At 34.6% G+C, this 18,307-nt stretch overlaps 2 protein-coding genes across 2 annotated transcripts; both read right to left on the bottom strand.

Moving 5' to 3' along the window:
• Positions 1-1,754: 1,754 nt before the first annotated feature.
• On the bottom strand, positions 1,755-6,108 carry LOC143146123 (uncharacterized). The gene is made up of 7 exons (XM_076310134.1): positions 6,072-6,108; positions 5,931-6,004; positions 3,483-3,561; positions 3,103-3,143; positions 2,160-2,315; positions 1,980-2,079; positions 1,755-1,805 (listed from the first exon to the last, which is right to left on the bottom strand). The coding sequence occupies exons 2-7, from the start codon at positions 5,933-5,935 to the stop codon at positions 1,755-1,757; spliced, it is 432 nt and encodes a 143-aa protein (XP_076166249.1). The 5' UTR covers positions 5,936-6,004; positions 6,072-6,108.
• A 417-nt stretch (positions 6,109-6,525) lies between these two features.
• Enoph (enolase-phosphatase E1) lies at positions 6,526-16,612 on the bottom strand. Its single transcript, XM_076309491.1, has 6 exons — positions 16,393-16,612; positions 15,686-15,784; positions 14,496-14,686; positions 13,964-14,096; positions 13,697-13,820; positions 6,526-13,613 (listed from the first exon to the last, which is right to left on the bottom strand). The coding sequence occupies exons 1-6, from the start codon at positions 16,495-16,497 to the stop codon at positions 12,025-12,027; spliced, it is 2,241 nt and encodes a 746-aa protein (XP_076165606.1). The 5' UTR covers positions 16,498-16,612; the 3' UTR covers positions 6,526-12,024.
• Between the last annotated feature and the right edge of the window lie 1,695 nt (positions 16,613-18,307).

Below are 18,307 nucleotides of genomic sequence, written 5' to 3'. Positions count from 1 at the left end.
ACCGAGGGGCCGTCATAATTCCTTGAATTGAACGGCTGGTTATTCTCCACCAAGGTTACCGACGCAGAGGATGAACGAAGCGGGCAGGCCAAGCAAGCAGGCTAGCAACCTAGCGGGCAGACTCGCATGCAAGCAAGTAAGCAAACGAGCAAGGCAGGCAAGGCAGTCAGGCCGGCCAAGCAAGCAGACAGGCAAGCTGGCTGCCAGTGAGACGCAGAGAGGAGAGAAAAGCGAAAGAGGGGATACATGACGAGTAGGACGAGTAGAGGTTGGGTGCGAGCAATACGGGGAAGGGAGGGGAATCGATAGAACGACAAGGACGGCGCACGAGTATATGCCGCAGCACGGCAGCATCAGGCGTCGTCGGCGGTACATGGACTGCGGTGAGGCGGGAGGAGAGAGGAGGGTGAAAACGTTTCGAGGCGTCCCTGGCTGGCGGCGCCACCGTTGCGTCGCTGTAGAAACGTGGACTGATACCTCGCCGATGTGTGCGTGAGGTAGCGGTAACAACGTAGAATAAGGCGATGCATGTAGTGGTGGGAACACGGTGGGGGAAACGTCAGGCTAGCAGGCTCATGGGAGAGAGAAGTGAACGGCGGACGGTGAGAGCTCACGGGGCGACAAGGAAGGGGATTGGTCGAAGCGACGGTACGGCTGGGGGAATGAAGGAGGGCAACACGATCAGGTCGGTAGGCTGGTAAGAGAAGGAAGGATAGAACGAGAAGGGGGGAGGAGAGTGAGAGAGATAGAGGAAGAAACGTTGATGTCGAGCAGCGAGGTGAGCGAAACAGAGCGAAGAGGGGAGTGGACGGGCGGTGGGTCGACAGCATGGGAGAGGAATGGAGGGGTAAGGGGAGGTAGAGCCGACTTTATGCAGCTGCGGGACGATAACAACGATGGGCTACAGGACCGCCGCTATAGCTGGGGAAATGCCAAATGGGCTACAGGACTGTGCCGGCCTAGCTGTACGTTCGCTCGCTCGTAGTGGCATGGCGGACGGGCGGCAGAGAGAAGCAGGCAGGAAAGGCGGGAAGGAGAGAGGGATTTCAAGCGGTCGTCTCTTCTCGTCTGCCTCTGCGCTCTACCTACCTATGTATACCTACCTACCCGTCCCGGGTGCTCTCTCCGGGTACTCTTCTCTCTACTGCCTGGAACGCACCGTCCTGGGGGTACCTAACCTCTACTGTTTTCAGCGGCTAGCGCCCTTGCTGATGTTTCTCGGCATCGGAGCACGTAGCCGCTTACGCAGACTTCGATGTCATTCATCTTGAGCGAGGTCGATCATTGTCCTCTTTCGGGAACCTTATGTCCTTACGAATATGATGTCACGCATAACTTAGAAAGACATATAAGAGGAACGAACGTGTCAACGGTTATGCCTCTTTACTGATACAATCAATACAATATTCGAAACAATGAAAGAACAAATATCTATCGTTGGAAAGAATCTCTACATTTAAGTTGCTTCGATTTGTCAGAAATTCTGTACTCGTGCGATGAGTTACGTTCTCGGAAGGCGGGTAATCTTTTCGAACGGCTGCGCGTGGCTTTTCAACATGAAATATCTGGGGCAGCGTTCAAAGTATCTTTACTACCTAAAGTACTGAGGTTTTATAATGCATTATACAGTTAAAAGGAGTAATTTCCTCACTTATGTATATGGAAGAAACGATGTTCATTATTTCAAATAAAATTTCCTTCCGTTGTATCAACGTGAAACTAATGCCGCATAATGAACCCTTTACCAATAAACACTAGTAAAGTCGAATGGTTGATTTTAAACAAAAAGTATTGCAACCTCTGTGCTAAATAAAGAATACAAGCAACGAAATAGATAATACACGAGGAACAGAAACAAGGAATATATATCTAAAGAATACACGAACCGTGAAAATCCATATTTAAAACGCCAGAATTTCGCCTTCATGGACGAAATTAATAATTCGTCCCTTTTCTTTCTTTCCTCGTTACTCTTATACTATCCCGTCCTCTTGAATTCCGTGCAGAAAATTTAGATTTTGTCTTATTTCGAAAAACCATGGAAATCGATGGTAAAATATTTCCCCCGGAATCAGGAAACTAATTCTCCAAAATCATTGTAAATTAATCACAGAATACGAAAAAAAAAATTGCGTGGCACGGCAGAAACCTAACTTTACCGTATATTTGAATTTGCCGCTGATTGCCGTAGGTGGATACATATACACGCGCAAGAACAGCATGCTTTCGACAATCGTCGACGAGATACGTCGGTCCACGCAATGACGTCAGAGGCTGGTCCAATCCTGTCGGGTACGTCCGTGGCCCGATCCATCCTATCCAACGAGAGAGAAAGAGAGAGAGTGCGCGAGCGAACAAGAGAGAGAGAGAGACTTGAGCGATTCATAAGTGGGATGAAGACAGAGACATACATTTATATAGGTTCTGACAGAGAGAAAAGAGCAGAGAAAGAGACTCGCAGAGAGACGCAAGAGCCAGCAAATGAGAGCGCAGTCCGACAAATAGAAGGAGAAGACAGTTCGAGTTCCGCTCTTCTGCTCTTACGAGACGTCGTGCACGACGATTCGAGCTTTGCGATATTGTTGCCAGGACTGTTCGCTACATTGTTCAGAATTTTCCCGACGGCGTGACCATCGGGATAAACCTCGACTTCGATCTCGGATCGCACTTACGTACTTGTCTATGCATCTCTCTTGTTAAGGTTTCCGAACAAAAGAATGAGTGAGGTTATGGCGGTAATTGAGAATAAAAATATCGAAATACACTTGTGCCCTTATATTCGAATTATGTTTCATACAGAATCATTATTCCTTTTGACGCCATTAATAATGTAAAAGTGATTCAAGATAATTTACGTAACTATAACCTTAACATAGTTACGGAATTTTATGTTAAATTTTATATGTGCACTCCCAGTACAATGATATATTTCAATTCATACTGATATCTTTCTAAATGTTCTCCAATGCTGAGATTTTTGCAACTATAAATTACGAAATTCAGTGCTAGTTGGACGATAGAATTAAAAATTTCAAATAAAATTCCCATCTTTCCAATTTCATTACCTATGTATTGTCCAGAGACAGTAATAAATGGACTTACCAATCGGTCCTTTCTTTCAAATTATTCATTGCTGGTGCAACCTAAAACATACAATAATCGATAGTTAGTTATATATGTACTTAATATAAAAACAATATGAAACACGCGCAGCAATAAATCGATTACTGGAAATGTAATATTCAGAAACCCGCGAAATTTAAAATCTGTTGTAATACTGTACACGATATATATCGTTTAAAATATATAAGTTAAAAACTTACGCGTACAGAATTTAAAGAAAAGTATCGTATAAATTTTTATATTGCTTTTACTTTACTAATTTAAATTACTGTATCGCTTAATTAATAATCTTAAGTAACATTTCATTTTTCAAATACCAATATACTATGAGCGTTTAAATTTTTGTTGAACGTACGTACTTCAATATTAAATTTGTAATTACTCTGTGAAGCTTCTCCACGTATACATATGTAAATTAAAGAACATATTACTTGATACCTAAAAACGATATTACAAATTAATATTCACGATTAGTATACGAATATACGACAAAACATTTTTTTTTTACTTCTTTGTTACTATATTCTTATAATAATTCACGATACAAATCATTATTTTCACTTTAAATTATCATTTTATTAAATAAGATGCTACGCTTTCCCGAAGAGAGACAATACTAAGTAGTAATGGGAACTATCATACTCTTTGTTTTTTTTTTATTTTCTTGCAAATTATTTTTCAGTTTATTAATATGTATTTAAATTTGTATCTACATAAAAGTAGCGACTCATGTCCATAAATAATTTGTTATATGTCAATATGAAATTTATTTTGACAAAATATTATTTCAAAATCTGATGGCAGAATCAGACTTTAAAATTATATCTCCCTTCAACGCTCAAAAAGTCAATCAAAATGTGAGTGTCATAATCAGCATTTGGAGAAATACAAATAATACTGCAACTTATAATTATACACGTTATAATAACTTTTGTTTAGATTTTGAAGATTTCTTGTTAGTCATTATAAAATATTTTTTTACAACATTATTATAAAATAGTAAAAACTATAATACATATTACGTCCTTGTTATTATTGTATCTCTTCTAGTTTTTATGTTGCAATTAGAATAGCAGATTCTATAAATTTAGAAAATATAAATTTCATTGTTCAATGAAGTTGGAATAATCTCAGACGTAAATATTTATATATTATAATACATTAACAACAAAATGTAACGTTGAACGTACCATTAGCAACAAAACGTATTAATTACGTATTCCATAAAATCAATAAAATTCTGCAATATTGAAAATTCATTATACTCAAATGTACTCAATATAATAATTAAACGTAAAAAAATGTACAAGACGTTAATAAAAATTAAAAAATTACATATTTCTGGTTTAATATGTATAAGAACAAAAAAATACCAATCAGAAGTAAAGTTTTTTCTAAATTTCATTGACTGAATGTGCCCTCCTTTATAAAATTTAAAAGTATTGAAAAAATAAATTTGAGACAACTATTGTAAGATATTCTAGGAAAGGAACGTGTGCATGTAAAGATGTGTAATATTTGCTTAAACATTTCATTTGAGTAAGAAGAAAGTAAACTTTTTATTACAACTAAAATTGAATTCATTGTCTATAAAAATAAAAGTAAATACAATTTTGCACAATAGTTTGAATTTCAATTACGAACATAGTTCGAATTTCAGTCGGTAGGCAGCGCATGCGCACACGTAACTAGCTTTCGCCCTACGAGTTCTTAGTGTAAAAAAAGAAATACGAAATTTGTCCTATAGAAATAGAATTATTCTACTGCAACATATTAAAAGATTTTACTCGATTGAAATCTTTTCAAACAGATGCTAGTTAATGAGTTACTGTTTGCAATTCGTTTTGTTATAAATGTGCAAATGTTGTAACCTTTATTTGTTTAAAAGTATATCCTTACTTGTATAAACTTGATTGTGATCTTTCAAATATTTGCAAAATAATGTAGACACTACTGTATTTAATAAATTAATAGAAAGATAATATGTAATTACATCATACGTTATTCTATATTCTTATCGCTTTTAAGTATTGTTAATTATTCTTAGGAACTCTATGCATGTATTTAATATAATATACTGTTAATTGTACTATTATAACGACTTACTTTCTTAAAACTGAATAATTTGATGCGTGCTTATGTAAATAGTAATTTATTTCGAACAACTACTAAAATTGTGTTAGCAACGCCAACTGGTGGCGCTGTCCAGAAGATAAGTAGTTACAAATACACTCAATCGGTACATAAATCTCATGATAATCACGCGAAAAAGAAATGGAAAATATTTGTATATTTATTCATTTTATTTTACTTCTTGTAAGAAACTTATATAGGAAAATACGATACTTTAACATAAATTATTAGACAAGAATAAAGAAGAGAAAACAAAGATAAAAGTTATTAATGAAAATAAAATAAACAAATGTTTTCTATGGATTCTTAATCAATTGAAAATCATATTTTTCTGAAACGCTTTAATGTCAAATGTATCGATGTTTGAAAATATGTTTATTTCATACTAAACATAAGGAAATAATTACATATATATAATAAAGAAAAAAGTGAAAGTACAACTAAATATACAAACTATTTTACCTATTACATTTACGATATGTTTCCCTGTATTGGAGTACCATATCTCATAATTATTTTATTTAAATCATCATTAGTCATACAGTATGCTACATACGTACACAATTGTTTATATTTGGTATTGGTTACAAAAAAACTCTTAAAGAATTTGAGATCACTTTAATTGACAACTCTATGTTATTTTTTGTAAAAGCATTAAGAGTTTTATACTTTACCACATTCATGGCCAACGTTCGACTCGTAAAACTTCAAAATATTCGCAACTATACTTCGCCTGCATCGATGCATACTAAAACACATAAAAATATTTGAATACGTTCATTCTAAAAAAATATAAAAGTACAAATTAATATTACACGTTCAAACTCCTTTAAAGCAACACGTGTGATGCGATTTTAGGATTAGATTTTATATCGGCGTTGTGTGCCATGTGAACTGTAGCGACATGGAAATATAAATCAACATAGAAGGGCATACTTCGCCACAAAAAATTACATGGGGGAAAAGAAGACGCAATTCAAATCTCCGTTAATGCCGAGATATAATCTGGCAAATCGTGACAGTGAAAAGAGAACATATTTTTTGTAGAATATGCGAAAAGGGTTTTATAACGAATAGTTCATTGAGGCTAGGTACATGAACTTCTTCGTCCGGTGAAAGACCTCACTCGTACTGAATCGCGTGCAGTAAAGGCTTTCAAACTGAAGCAACTATGAAACAACACTTTTTTCTTCCTATTCCTACGAACGAGTCTTCGTTCTATAGGAGAAAGTTTAAACGTTTACAGCCTTTAATTGTATACAGAAGTACCTCTATCAGAGAACGTCCTTACTCGTTTATTATTTGTTGATGTACGGCCGCTCGCAATGTTGATATACGTGAAAAAAGATGACGGCAGATATGTAGACAGATAAGAGTATTTATGTTACTTCATAAAAAAAACTAATTACAGAAATTAAAATTTTAAAGAAGCAATTATCATTACTTGTTAACAACAAAAATAAATCAATTTTTATTGATCTTTCGAAAGTGCAGTTATAGGCACATATACTGTAGTCGCTGGCTCATTTTCTGCCTCTCTATGTACACATACACACACGCGCGCGCGCGCAGACACCACGTAGCACCGAACGAACTGAACATATGGAGGTTCTAAAAGGCCACAAGGCCTTCGTTCGAATTTCGCTGAGAAAGATTGGTAGGTGGAGTCCCTCAAGGGCATTTCAAGGTCACTCACGTTGTTTAAAGGGACTTTGTATTTCTTCAATCCAGGCGAAAACAACGGAACGTGTACAACCGCACGATGCGTCTCTTAATAGATTTGTAAATAATTGACCTCTTTTAACCTATTATACGTTCAACTGTTTCGAGTCAACGTTCTTTTCACGATACATGCATTCACGGATGAAAATGGGATACCCTATATCGAATATATTGACATTCGTCACGTTACTACCAATGCACTATATACAAAGTTCATTGACGAAAGCGTTTTCCTTTATATATGTTTTCCCCTCTTTGTTTTTTTCTTCGTAAAATTCTAGATTATAATTCGATGCTTCCTATGGGAGATTCGTCGTGAAAAAAAGCAAATATCTCGCACATTTGAACAATATGTATTTCAAGTACCAAATATTCGATACATCTTGTTCTTAACATTACGTCGAAAAAAAATGTTTATCCGGGCTTAATATTATTGCTTCAACGGAAATTGTCATCCGAGAGACGGAGATTTTTACATCTCGATCTAATGAATTGGCTGCTCGAGAAATTGATGCTTCAGTGCGCGCAGTAGAATGACTAGCACTCAGGATCGATCGGGCGAAAATGCTGTTGCACCTAACGTTATCGACTAGCTGAGGACAAGAGTAGCATGAACCAATTCGAGGAAACAATATACCAGAGCAGTTCAGTTTTCAATCACGTACATCGATACACTTTAATCATATTTATATTGTTCCTTTAAGTCTAAATTACGGACGCTAATCGTTTCTTACTTCGTTATAATGTAATACCACGATATATACACCTAAACAAAATTTACAGTATGAAGAATGGCTGAGCACGCTGACCTCTCTTTAATTTCATGGATACTCTGTCTCTCTCTCGAAAAATTGAACACGTCTGGTATCCCAGACACGAGGAACGATGAGATAAAAAAAGGCAAACGCTCCGATTCTAGTTGCAAAATTCGTTTATTTTGCTCTACGAATGCAGTCAAGAGTTTAGAGAGAACAGAATTATCAATTCATTCTGTACAGTGTACACCATTTGCGAATTAGTAATATTGCCCGATAAATGTATAAAGATCCAATGATTGTTGAACTTGATGCGATGAAATAAAATTCATTTTGTGCCTTCGCCGTGTAACACACACACATACACACATACACACGTTAATCGTTTAGAGCACTGAAAAGTGGTAATAGTAACTACAACTGTCTCGTAACAAAACAAAACGAAAAAACGAAAAAAAAAAAAGGAAAAAAAAACACACAAGAAAAAAAGAAAAATTAAAATACTTGGCTGAGGAAGAAAAGCGACGGAGCAGTCTCGTTGAAGAACAGCCCCCGTAAAAGATTCCTCCGTTAAAGGTTATCGTTAAAAAGTATCAATTAAGTCCGTACATTCTCTCCTACGCTTATATTGACATATTACATAAAATAGCCAATGAATTACAAATAATAATCACTAATCGATACGAAGCTATTGTTTGTTAGTACTCCTATCCTCGGTACTTAGAAACGTCTTATTAGGTATCTAATATTTTGAAAGGACGACAAGAGTCTTGCGCATATATGTAACTTGAACAGCTGTCTGATTCGCAAGTCGCGCGAACGTTTAAGAAACGTTTGCGCTTCAATTCGCTTACAAAACCCACAACTGCACGTACGAGTTTAAGTGATAAAATGTGCCACGGGTTAAGGAACGGTATTAGGCGACGCGCACGTTTCGTTTTAAACAAAATCTAAAATCACTGACGATGTTTCGTTTAGTTAACGTATTGGTGATGACTGACGGTGATTCCGATCGGTTAAAATTTGTCCGTTACATCCAGAAATAATGAACAACAAGGCAGTGTATAAACGTCCACGCGACCGCGCGCAGAACCTTTCCTCGCTAATAAATACGTAGAACAAAATTGCGTTGATATCTTAAAATCGTCGCATCACACCGGGTATCAAATGTTGATCTGAATCTCTAAGGTGACACGTCACAGTCGAAACATTCAAGTGTTACCTTACAAAAGCTTTATTTAACACTTCGTGGTTCGGTATCAAAATCCAATAATATTGTATTCCCATTATATTCCATGAAGTAGCACGAGGTGAATTTGATATTTCGTTTCTTATTATATCGCTTTAATTACCGAATTACTTATAAAATAGTCCGAAAGCTTAGTACCGCATAAATAATACTTAAAAATTAGTAGTCTAATACCAAACAGTTTTAATCGTACAGAGAAAGTATAAAATCAAACCACAAAGAGTTAAGCCTTCCCTAAACTTAGAACATTAACCACACTATTTATTAGTAATTAAGCGACTGCGTACGTTTGAGGGAAAAAAAAAAGAAAAAGAAACTATAGGTTCGCTGGCATTTGAGCATTTGCAAGAAAAAAAAAAAAAAGAAAAGAAAAAAAAACAGAATGATAGAAACGACGCGAATTGGCGATGTGCAACTCAGCTCTTTCGACTATCGACGCAACAATTAGTATGGATGATATGGGATGATGATTGTAGATGATGTCGTGAAAGTCAGCCGAGAAGAGCCTCGTGCACAACGGCCACTTCGCGTACAAAGACTTAATTTTATCGTAGTGATGGCAGTCAGTACACATTTGTATGCGATCGGTAGACAGAATTACGAAAATACGAGATGTTATCAAAAGAACGATTAAGAAAAATTCATTATGGCAAAAGGTCGGCAGTTTACAGTCGTTTGCACTTCGAGTCTGTTAACATCGTGTTTCTTGCGGGATCATCGGTAACAAAGGTTGCCCCAAAAGTTTTCGATAAAATGACTTGCATTTTTAGTGTTTGAGCATCTCGGGCACACTTGTGTTACCGATGTTTCGATGAATTTGCAACCGTATATTAAATTTACGATATCAATCGGAAATCTTCTTATGCACCTGACATAAAGATGTATATCGAAATAGAATCGTTTCGAATCGGTTACTGGTCTTACGCCTATGATCACCTCCGGGGGTCTTTCGTCATAAAAAGGAATCAAGCATACGAGATTCGACTTCAGTTTCAGGTCGTGAATAAAAATCACGTTTACATATCCTTTCTTCCACTGTTCGTGGTAACGGATCGTGCAACGCCAAAAAATGATCCGAGTATTAAAAAATGTTTTCGTGAGGACACCTTATAAATAAATGCGAGGTCTGTCAAGTGTCCTGTAAAATATGCATTCGTTTGAAGTCTCACAATATAATCGTTACTGACTATACATGTACTTATAGATAACAAGTCTAGAACACGCTGACGTCGCACTTCGTTTATCTTGCTTATGCTTTTTGCGGATCGTCGAATTTCCCTAGCATAAGTCGCCGGCAAAATACGATCGAAAAATCAAGCAGAAGAAAAAGTGTGGAAACTTTGATTCGCTTAGAGTCTATACTACCCACAGTCTTCACAGTGACTTCAGTGAATCAGACAGGATGCATATTAATTTCAATAAAAACAATAATAGTATTAATACGATAACCTGCCAAAGGAATTACTATACGTGAATAATAATGAATCGTTTTAAGGTTCCCTATGTCTATTAATATCGTTAAATCACAGTCAATTTTGCAGGAATGGATAATAAATAAATAAACGAGTCCTTGTCAAATTCGGAGAATAATTTACGAATCCTAAGAAACATCGATTGCCACTACTTGAAAGTGGCTATTTATATAACAAGTTTTGACATTATTTCGCAGGAATGAAAAAAAGAGTAAGTTCCAAAGTCGATGTGCTTCTTCCTCGTAATCAGATTGTTCCATATTACATACTATCAGGCGGCGCAAAATGAAATTTTATACAACTAATAATGTAATGTATACGTGTAATATCGTGTTAGTAGTGTCACTGACAATACAAATGCCGTAGATTTTAAGAGACACATAAATGCAACGTAGTACTTCCAATTGTTCAAAAACGACTTAATATCGACGAATGTTAATTACGGTACAAAATATATATTTAAGAAAAAAAAAAAAGAAAAAACAGAAACACGTAATGCGTGTAGGCCAACATTGTTTGAAGTGTTCTAAACTAGAAGTATACATTTTGATAAATAAAGTCACAAAAGAAAATAGGAATATGATGTTTGACACATCATAATAAGTAGCATGTGTGCCCTTTAGGACGCGAATAAGTATACCTAAGATAGTCGAATAAAGTTCAACGTAAGACACAGCTTACTTATATCGGGTTCAGATCTATGATTCAAAGATCACTGTGTTATCAATTTATAAAATTAAGTACACAAGAGTATGCAAAAATTATATTGTATAGTCTAAAGCCAGCGACTGTTCGAGGCATTACCAATTCAGTCTTAAAATCATACATAGTCTCAAAAGTTTCCTGATTGTTGCAAGAAACTAAAATATCGACCAGATCCTTCAATCTTGTACGTATAATCATAGAAAAACCTTCAAACTGACGAATTAATTCATTTGGCACAGGGTACATGCGGTATTTTAGCATACTCCAACTATGATGAATTTCCTATCCTATGAGTTTTCATACCGTAACATTCCGTTTAGGCAGTATAAAAAAAGATCTTAATACACATTATAAAATGCAATAAAAAAAGAAGAAAATGAAAAATACTTATAAACCGACTACAGCGATTGACACGTTCGATTATCTTTAGTCAGTTCATATTGTAAATGCATAATGTCAACTATAAAAACTATGTTTGATACCAATAACAAAAAAGAAAAAGAGAAAGAAAAACAGATCAATACACAAGAAAATAAGTTAAGCGATGTAAAGTAGGAAATAAAAGTTTTTCGACCTTTTTTCGACTTTCTACTGAGCACAATCAACAAGCATAATACATCGAGTTATGACGTCTAAAAGATAATCGAATCTAAAACACGCTGTGCATGTCGTATTATCGTTTCCCTTCGCATTTGTTGAAGAAATAGAAATCCTATGAACTGCATCTTAAATTAACGTATTACATCTTTAACGTCGTACGATTTATGTAAGGTGTAGGGAGCCAACTTTTCAGTTTATACCTGCGGATAAGTATTGTGGGTTGGGGTTATGTATGAAGGACTTCTTAAAATGTATAAGAACAAGATTAAGACGTCGCAGCTACAACTACAGGGGGAACAATGTCGGGTTCGCCGGCACCATCGGCTACTGTAGAATCAACGACTTTTTTGACTTTTATAGATTCTGCATTAGCCTCTGAGGAACTCTCTGGTTCACCATTCTGCGCCGACGTGCTTTCGCTTGTTGACGAATTAACGTTTTCATTTGATGATCCCTCATTTAGTCCGTTTCTGTGCAATTTATCATCCGACACTGGCGTATCTGTATCTCCATTTTGTGTTGTACCATTTAGTTTTTTCTTTTCGGAATCCACTGTATTTGTTTCTTTCACTTCGTCCACTACAGTTTCTTCTTTCACTGATTTCTCTGTCGATTCCGGTTTTGATACTTCGGTGCTAACTTCATTCTTTTCTGCGTCATTTACAGGCACTGCTGCTTCTTCGGTTTCTTTCGCTTTAGGAGATTTTTCATTAATTAATTCTGATTCTATTTCTGGTTTCGTTTCCGTGACCGCTTCCGTCAAATTTTTCACTTCAGCATTTGTCTCTGCTTTGCTGCTAGTAGCTTCTGGCTCTGTTATCGTTGGTGCAATTACTTTTTCTGCATTTGTTAATGAAACATCACCATTTTCTGTAGGCTTGTCCTCTATTTTCGTAGGTTCTTGTGCGGGTTTTACCAAGGATACCTCATTTTCTGGTTTTTGGGTTTCTATTGTACTAGGATTAATTGTGGCCTTGTCAGTGGATTCCTCTTTCGTTTCTTTTTCAGATTTACTAGTACATTCTTCAGTTTTCTCCTCTACACTGCTACTACTGTTCTTTTCTTCTGATGTATTTTCATTAGTTTTTACATCTGACACTTTACTGTCTTCAGGTTTTGTTTCTTTAGTAACATTTGTGGATTCATCAGTCTTACTCTCTACAATAGAAACTTCTCCAAACTTCAATTTAGGCTCACATGCCACAACATCCAACGGATCATTAGCAGTAACAGTCGCTTCTACGGGTGTAGATTCTACTACCTTTTCTGCTATATCCAGAGGCTTATCTATTTTTTCAGAATCCACAGACTTATCCACATCATTTTTTGAAGGTATTGAAGTAGATTCAGTATTATTGCTCACTACAGATACATTTTCAGAAATGTCTGCTTTTGTACTCACCTCTGATGGTTGAACTTCTATTTTATCTGTTACTACATTTTCCATTACCTTCTCAGTGTTTGACACATCTTTTGCATCAGTAATCATGGGTTCTTCTGTTTTCGTATCTGACTTTTGAATTTCCTTCGGTGGCTGATCTTTCACACATTCTTTCGTTTCTGTTTGAACAGCTTCTTTTGTTTCCACCTTTTCATCCTTTTTCTCGCTGACATCAGACATTTCAACATCTTCAGAAGTATCCATTGGTTCACTAACATCAGGTGCATCCTTAATTATAGTATCTTTTGTTTCCGTTGTTTCTAACTTTTGTCGCTTTGTAGAAGATTGAAATGTTAAGTCTGAGAATGACTTAATGGTTGTAAAAGCTACTCTTTCCTCATCCGAAAGAGCAACATTACCTTCGCGTAGAAGTATGACTGCTGATAAACCTGCTTCTTTAGCAGCTGCAGCTTCTATTACATAAAAAATAACAGTTATATCAGTGTTAACTTGTAATTATAATGTGTATTTTTAATATTATCATATATTTACTAACCTTTAACAACATCAGTAAGGAAAATTATACTTGATGGTTCTGCCCCAATTTTATTCGATATAGTTTTGTAACTACTAGAATCCTGTTTCGCGCCTACTTCAGTATCAAAATAACCACTGAAATACTAAAGCAATAATATATTACTACATCTTATAAAAAGTATATAATAACATATAAAGCAAAAAATGTTTTGCATTTGTTATACTTATCAATTGTTGTGCAGTTACAAATAATGTTATTTATTAGTATTTGCATATTGTAAAATACCTTAAGCAAATCACCATGCACAGAATGTCCAAATAGAAGTTTTTGTGCTTCAACGCTACCACTTGAATAAACATAGACTTTTCTACCATCATTTGTCCATGATTCTAATGCTTTTGGCACATCTTCATAAACGCTACATAAATAATTTGTTTGTTACTTTTTTGCATACTTATTGCTCGTTACATTATTAATTGTTTATGTATTTATAATAATACATAATATATAAAACTGAAGTGAGCCCTTACACAACATATTCACCTCACTACACATGACAATGATATACACAAAGTGTGTATACCGCACACTTGCATACAATTGTTTATTTTCAAATCATTGTTTACAATATGCCATTGTATCCTGATATTAATAAATATGTATTATTGTATATTAATAAATTAGAGAATATGTTAAGAAGTATCTGTAGCGCACTTACAGATATATTGTTATAACTACTCTATTGCACTTATATTGCAATGCAACTTAAATATAGTTTTTAGTCAATTATAATTACAGAAAATTGTTAGAAACTCACTGTGCCTTAATTGCTTCAGAGTTGTAAGCTTCACGCCACATATGCCCTTGTAATTGTTTCAGTGCACCAACTTTACGATCACAATCCATTTGCCACAATATATTTTTTATAAGCGACTCTTTCTTCTCCTCTGCATTAGAACCAGTCATTGGTACAAACCCATCAACTTTTTCTTTTTCATCTTTTTTTGCCTGAGATAAGGATATTGATTGATTGTAAATGAATTTATATTATTTGCAATACTTTATTCAATAAACAAAATTACCTCCATGACAATTTACTTTAATTAAAAAAATATTATAAATGTTAGATAAATATTTAATAATATTAATATTAAGATTTTGAACAATTTATAAAAATGTAATTATTTATAATAAAACAACAGATTTATCATATTTTAATGTAGATTTCATATTCTTTTTCATTTACCTGTATTTCTACTTTCAATTTCTTTTAACAAAATTACAAGCTTATCATTGTTTAGCTCATAATATATTTGGCATTATAAATAACTTATAATTTATTACATTTCCCAGTAACATGAAGTTATTGTAAAAATTTGAAAAATTGTGAAGGAATTATATTACAATGATGTAAAATTAAATCAAATAGTTATAATAATATTCAATAGATGTAAATAAAATCATTTCTATTATATTTCAAATAAAGGTATATAAATCATATTTGCAATCTAATGTAATAAATATAATGTGAAAAATTTATTTGATTTAAATCCTAGGTTTCCAAGGTGTGCAGCCTAGGGTAGTAAACTTTTAGGACAAAGAATGTTCTCAGGTCAATCTCTAACAGCTAAGCACCAGCTGCCTCTTTTCTGTCATGCTATTGGCCACCTTCTAAGATTCATTATTGAAAGCTATAGTACTCAATTTACTATATTGTTTTGTATTTCTAAGAAAAAAAATTTGTTAACTTTCTAAAACAATAATAGAGTGAAAGTATATATACATACATATATATACATATATACATATATATACATATATATATACACACTTTTATATATATATACATATATATATTCCTATAAACAATCAATACTACTCTCAAATACTATAGTTCTTTATATTGTTCTTAATAATCTGCTCCAATAATAATAAACAAAAAAAATACATTATTTCTCATGTAAGATCTATACAAACAGATTTCTAAACTTTGCTTGCAATGTTTACCTGCTCTTTCAATTTTTCAAAGTCTTGCTTGAACTCCTCATCCTCCCATTTAGTTTCTATGTATTTCTTTAAATTCTCTCGTACATAAAGAAGTGTATCCTGAAAGGAAGGTGAACGTAAATGTGGTAAGTTCTTCACGGATCGAATTAATCGTGCAATGCGCCGTTACAGTTTCCGTTATTTTGAAAAATCGTGCACGTTACAGCGTTACAAAATGATGGCTCACAGCCAATATTTTATGGCCCGACGAATAACCGATATTTGAATGAAACAGGCACGATTTGTTTTCACTGCACCTCTCAAAAAATGTTTAAGAATTTACGTAAAAAAAAACAGAACAAGTAAACATGTACGAAATCTTAACGTCAAAAACGAAGTTCGACACGATACGAAGATGCTCCTATTCGACTAAACAGCAAGTATTACCTTCCATGAAACTCGCTGTCTCACGGACAGGGAACCTGAAACTGAACTGGATTTCAGCCGGCATAGTATTCCGAATGAGCCGCATACAACACGCGCGAAAGCATTATCCACGTATTTTTTTTTATACAGAAACTCTACGATATCATTCGGAAATTGCTCCGCAGAAAACTTTCCGTGAGGAAAATTTGAATCATTAGGTACTGTCAGAGAATGCGTCGGAAAACCGGTGAAATGCGAGAACCGTAGGGCGCGTTCTGCCTCACGGCCATGGTCTTTGTTACCTTCACGAAGCTTGTGCTCGTCGTAGTGCCTTCGATGTCAACCAAGATCACCGTTTCCGAGAGCAAGGTTTCCTCTTGATCCTGGGTACGCTTTTCCCCGGCCATTTTCACGATTCACTCGCCTTCGACCGTAGGATAAATAACAGATATATCACCTCAGTACGTTCAAGCACGGTGTAAGTATATGTCGACGCGTTCTTGTTGAGAGCCGGCGAGTGAATTCGCTCTCCGTTCTGCGCCGGTGTGTGCGTGTGTATGCGCGACCTGCCTCTCCCTTCGCCCCTACTTACACCGAGTAACCAGGATCGTACTTATCTCGATTTGTTCTCAACTATACCAGTAGAAGACCTATCGTTATCCTTACTAATAAAAAATAGCTGTTCATACAGCTAGACATAAATTTCGATAATACACTTATTGCATAAATCTTGAAACATTATTCATGATATTTGTACATCTGTTCTCGTGACTTTATACCTCTAAAATAATAATTCTTTTCAATGAGAAATAATTAATGAGATAGTGTTGAAATTCATAATTATAATTAGTACAATAATGAAAAACTTTATAAATTTCATTATTGAATTTATTATAGTAAAAATGGTAGTTTCATTTCGACTGTTTTTGCGAAAATTAAAGAACATTTAATTGTAAAAGGTATTAGTATTAGATTTTTATTGATGAAAAATTGTCGTTACTTTATACAAAATTATTTCGAATAAAAGTAGGTGTTCAGAACATTGATTTGAAGCACAACATTTCTAAAAATATAAGAAATTTTTAAATCATTTGCGGGGTATTGTATGGAATAGCTACGATCCTGAACCCTGACGAAAATTGTACTGTAGTGTTGGTGAATATGTATTCGTGGAAAAGCATATGTGTTGTGTACGTGTGAATCGCTCGCTTCCTTCAGCCAATGAACGGGGTTGGCTTGCGTCTCTGCGATCGCAGCACGACATTATTCCTCCGCAAAAATTATTTAAGCGAATAACTATTTAAGAAATTCAAAGTTTCAGGAAATTTCATTTCGAAGATATTTCAAAATTCATGTAGTTTCCTTTGGGCTTATTTTCTAAGCAAAAAAATACATTGTTACCGTAAAAGAGCGGAATGAATATTGACTTGCTCGAACGTTTTCCGATATTACTCCGCGCAAAAGTAGTTCCCCCATGTGTTATTTTTGTTAGTTTTCCGAAAAATCAGAAAGTTTTTAAAGATTTTTAAAATTAAGAAAAGATGCTAAATGCAATTTTCGTACATATATCAAAGATACTGACTCTCCTTTAATAAAAAGTTAGATGTTCTGTTATGCGTAATTGCAAATATAAGGTAGCAGTACACAGCTGGTAAATGCGACCACCTGATTTTTGCGAGACAGCGCCGCGTCGGACGCTGAGGCGCAACCATTTAAATTTTGACATTTGTCCCAGTTGCACGTGTACCGTGACGGTACCTACATATGAAAACCCCGCGCACACGATACTATTAATAATTGACATATACATTATATTTTTATTATGCTAGAGCAAAACTATTAAATTAATTTATTTTTAAAGTTTGAGAAACATTTTAATATTTACAATACGAAAATAAGGATTTAAATGTTTATAAAAGCTTAAATATTTCAGATTTTATAAATTAAACTATAAAAACGATATTTGATGAGAAACTAAAAAATAATTTGTATTATTAAATAAACATTACTGAAAAATTTGATATGACATAAGAATTAAAAAATATTTAAGTACTCCTTGTTTTTATTACAAATTCTTTTCAACAATTTCTACGTAACAATCAAGATTGTATATATTTTCCATATAATAGAATAAGAAATATTACAGTAATTATACACATATTTAATAAATTATATAATTCTCCATTGTATAATACATTATCTAATTTGATAGAAATA

The sequence above is a fragment of the Ptiloglossa arizonensis genome, chromosome 4, assembly GCF_051014685.1.
Source record: "Ptiloglossa arizonensis isolate GNS036 chromosome 4, iyPtiAriz1_principal, whole genome shotgun sequence".
NCBI lineage: Eukaryota > Metazoa > Arthropoda > Insecta > Hymenoptera > Colletidae > Ptiloglossa > Ptiloglossa arizonensis.
This window is presented reverse-complemented; position numbering and strand designations above follow the sequence as displayed.

Bases quoted from the DNA above. Each gene is read 5' to 3' on its own strand.
- Enoph (XM_076309491.1), bottom strand. From the start codon at position 16,497: ATGGCCGGGGAAAAGCGTACCCAGGATCAAGAGGAAACCTTGCTCTCG. The intron at 15,785-16,392 runs GTAACAAAGACC...CCTTCCTTTCAG, and splicing joins CGAGCACAAGCTTCGTGAAG to GATACACTTCTTTATGTACG. The intron at 13,821-13,963 runs GTATTTTACAAT...TTATTGCTTTAG, and splicing joins TGCATGGTGATTTGCTTAAG to TATTTCAGTGGTTATTTTGA.
- LOC143146123 (XM_076310134.1), bottom strand. The intron at 2,316-3,102 runs GTAAGTCCATTT...CTCGTTGGATAG, and splicing joins TTGAAAGAAAGGACCGATTG to GATGGATCGGGCCACGGACG. The intron at 2,080-2,159 runs GTAAAGTTAGGT...TTGGAGAATTAG, and splicing joins GCGGCAAATTCAAATATACG to TTTCCTGATTCCGGGGGAAA.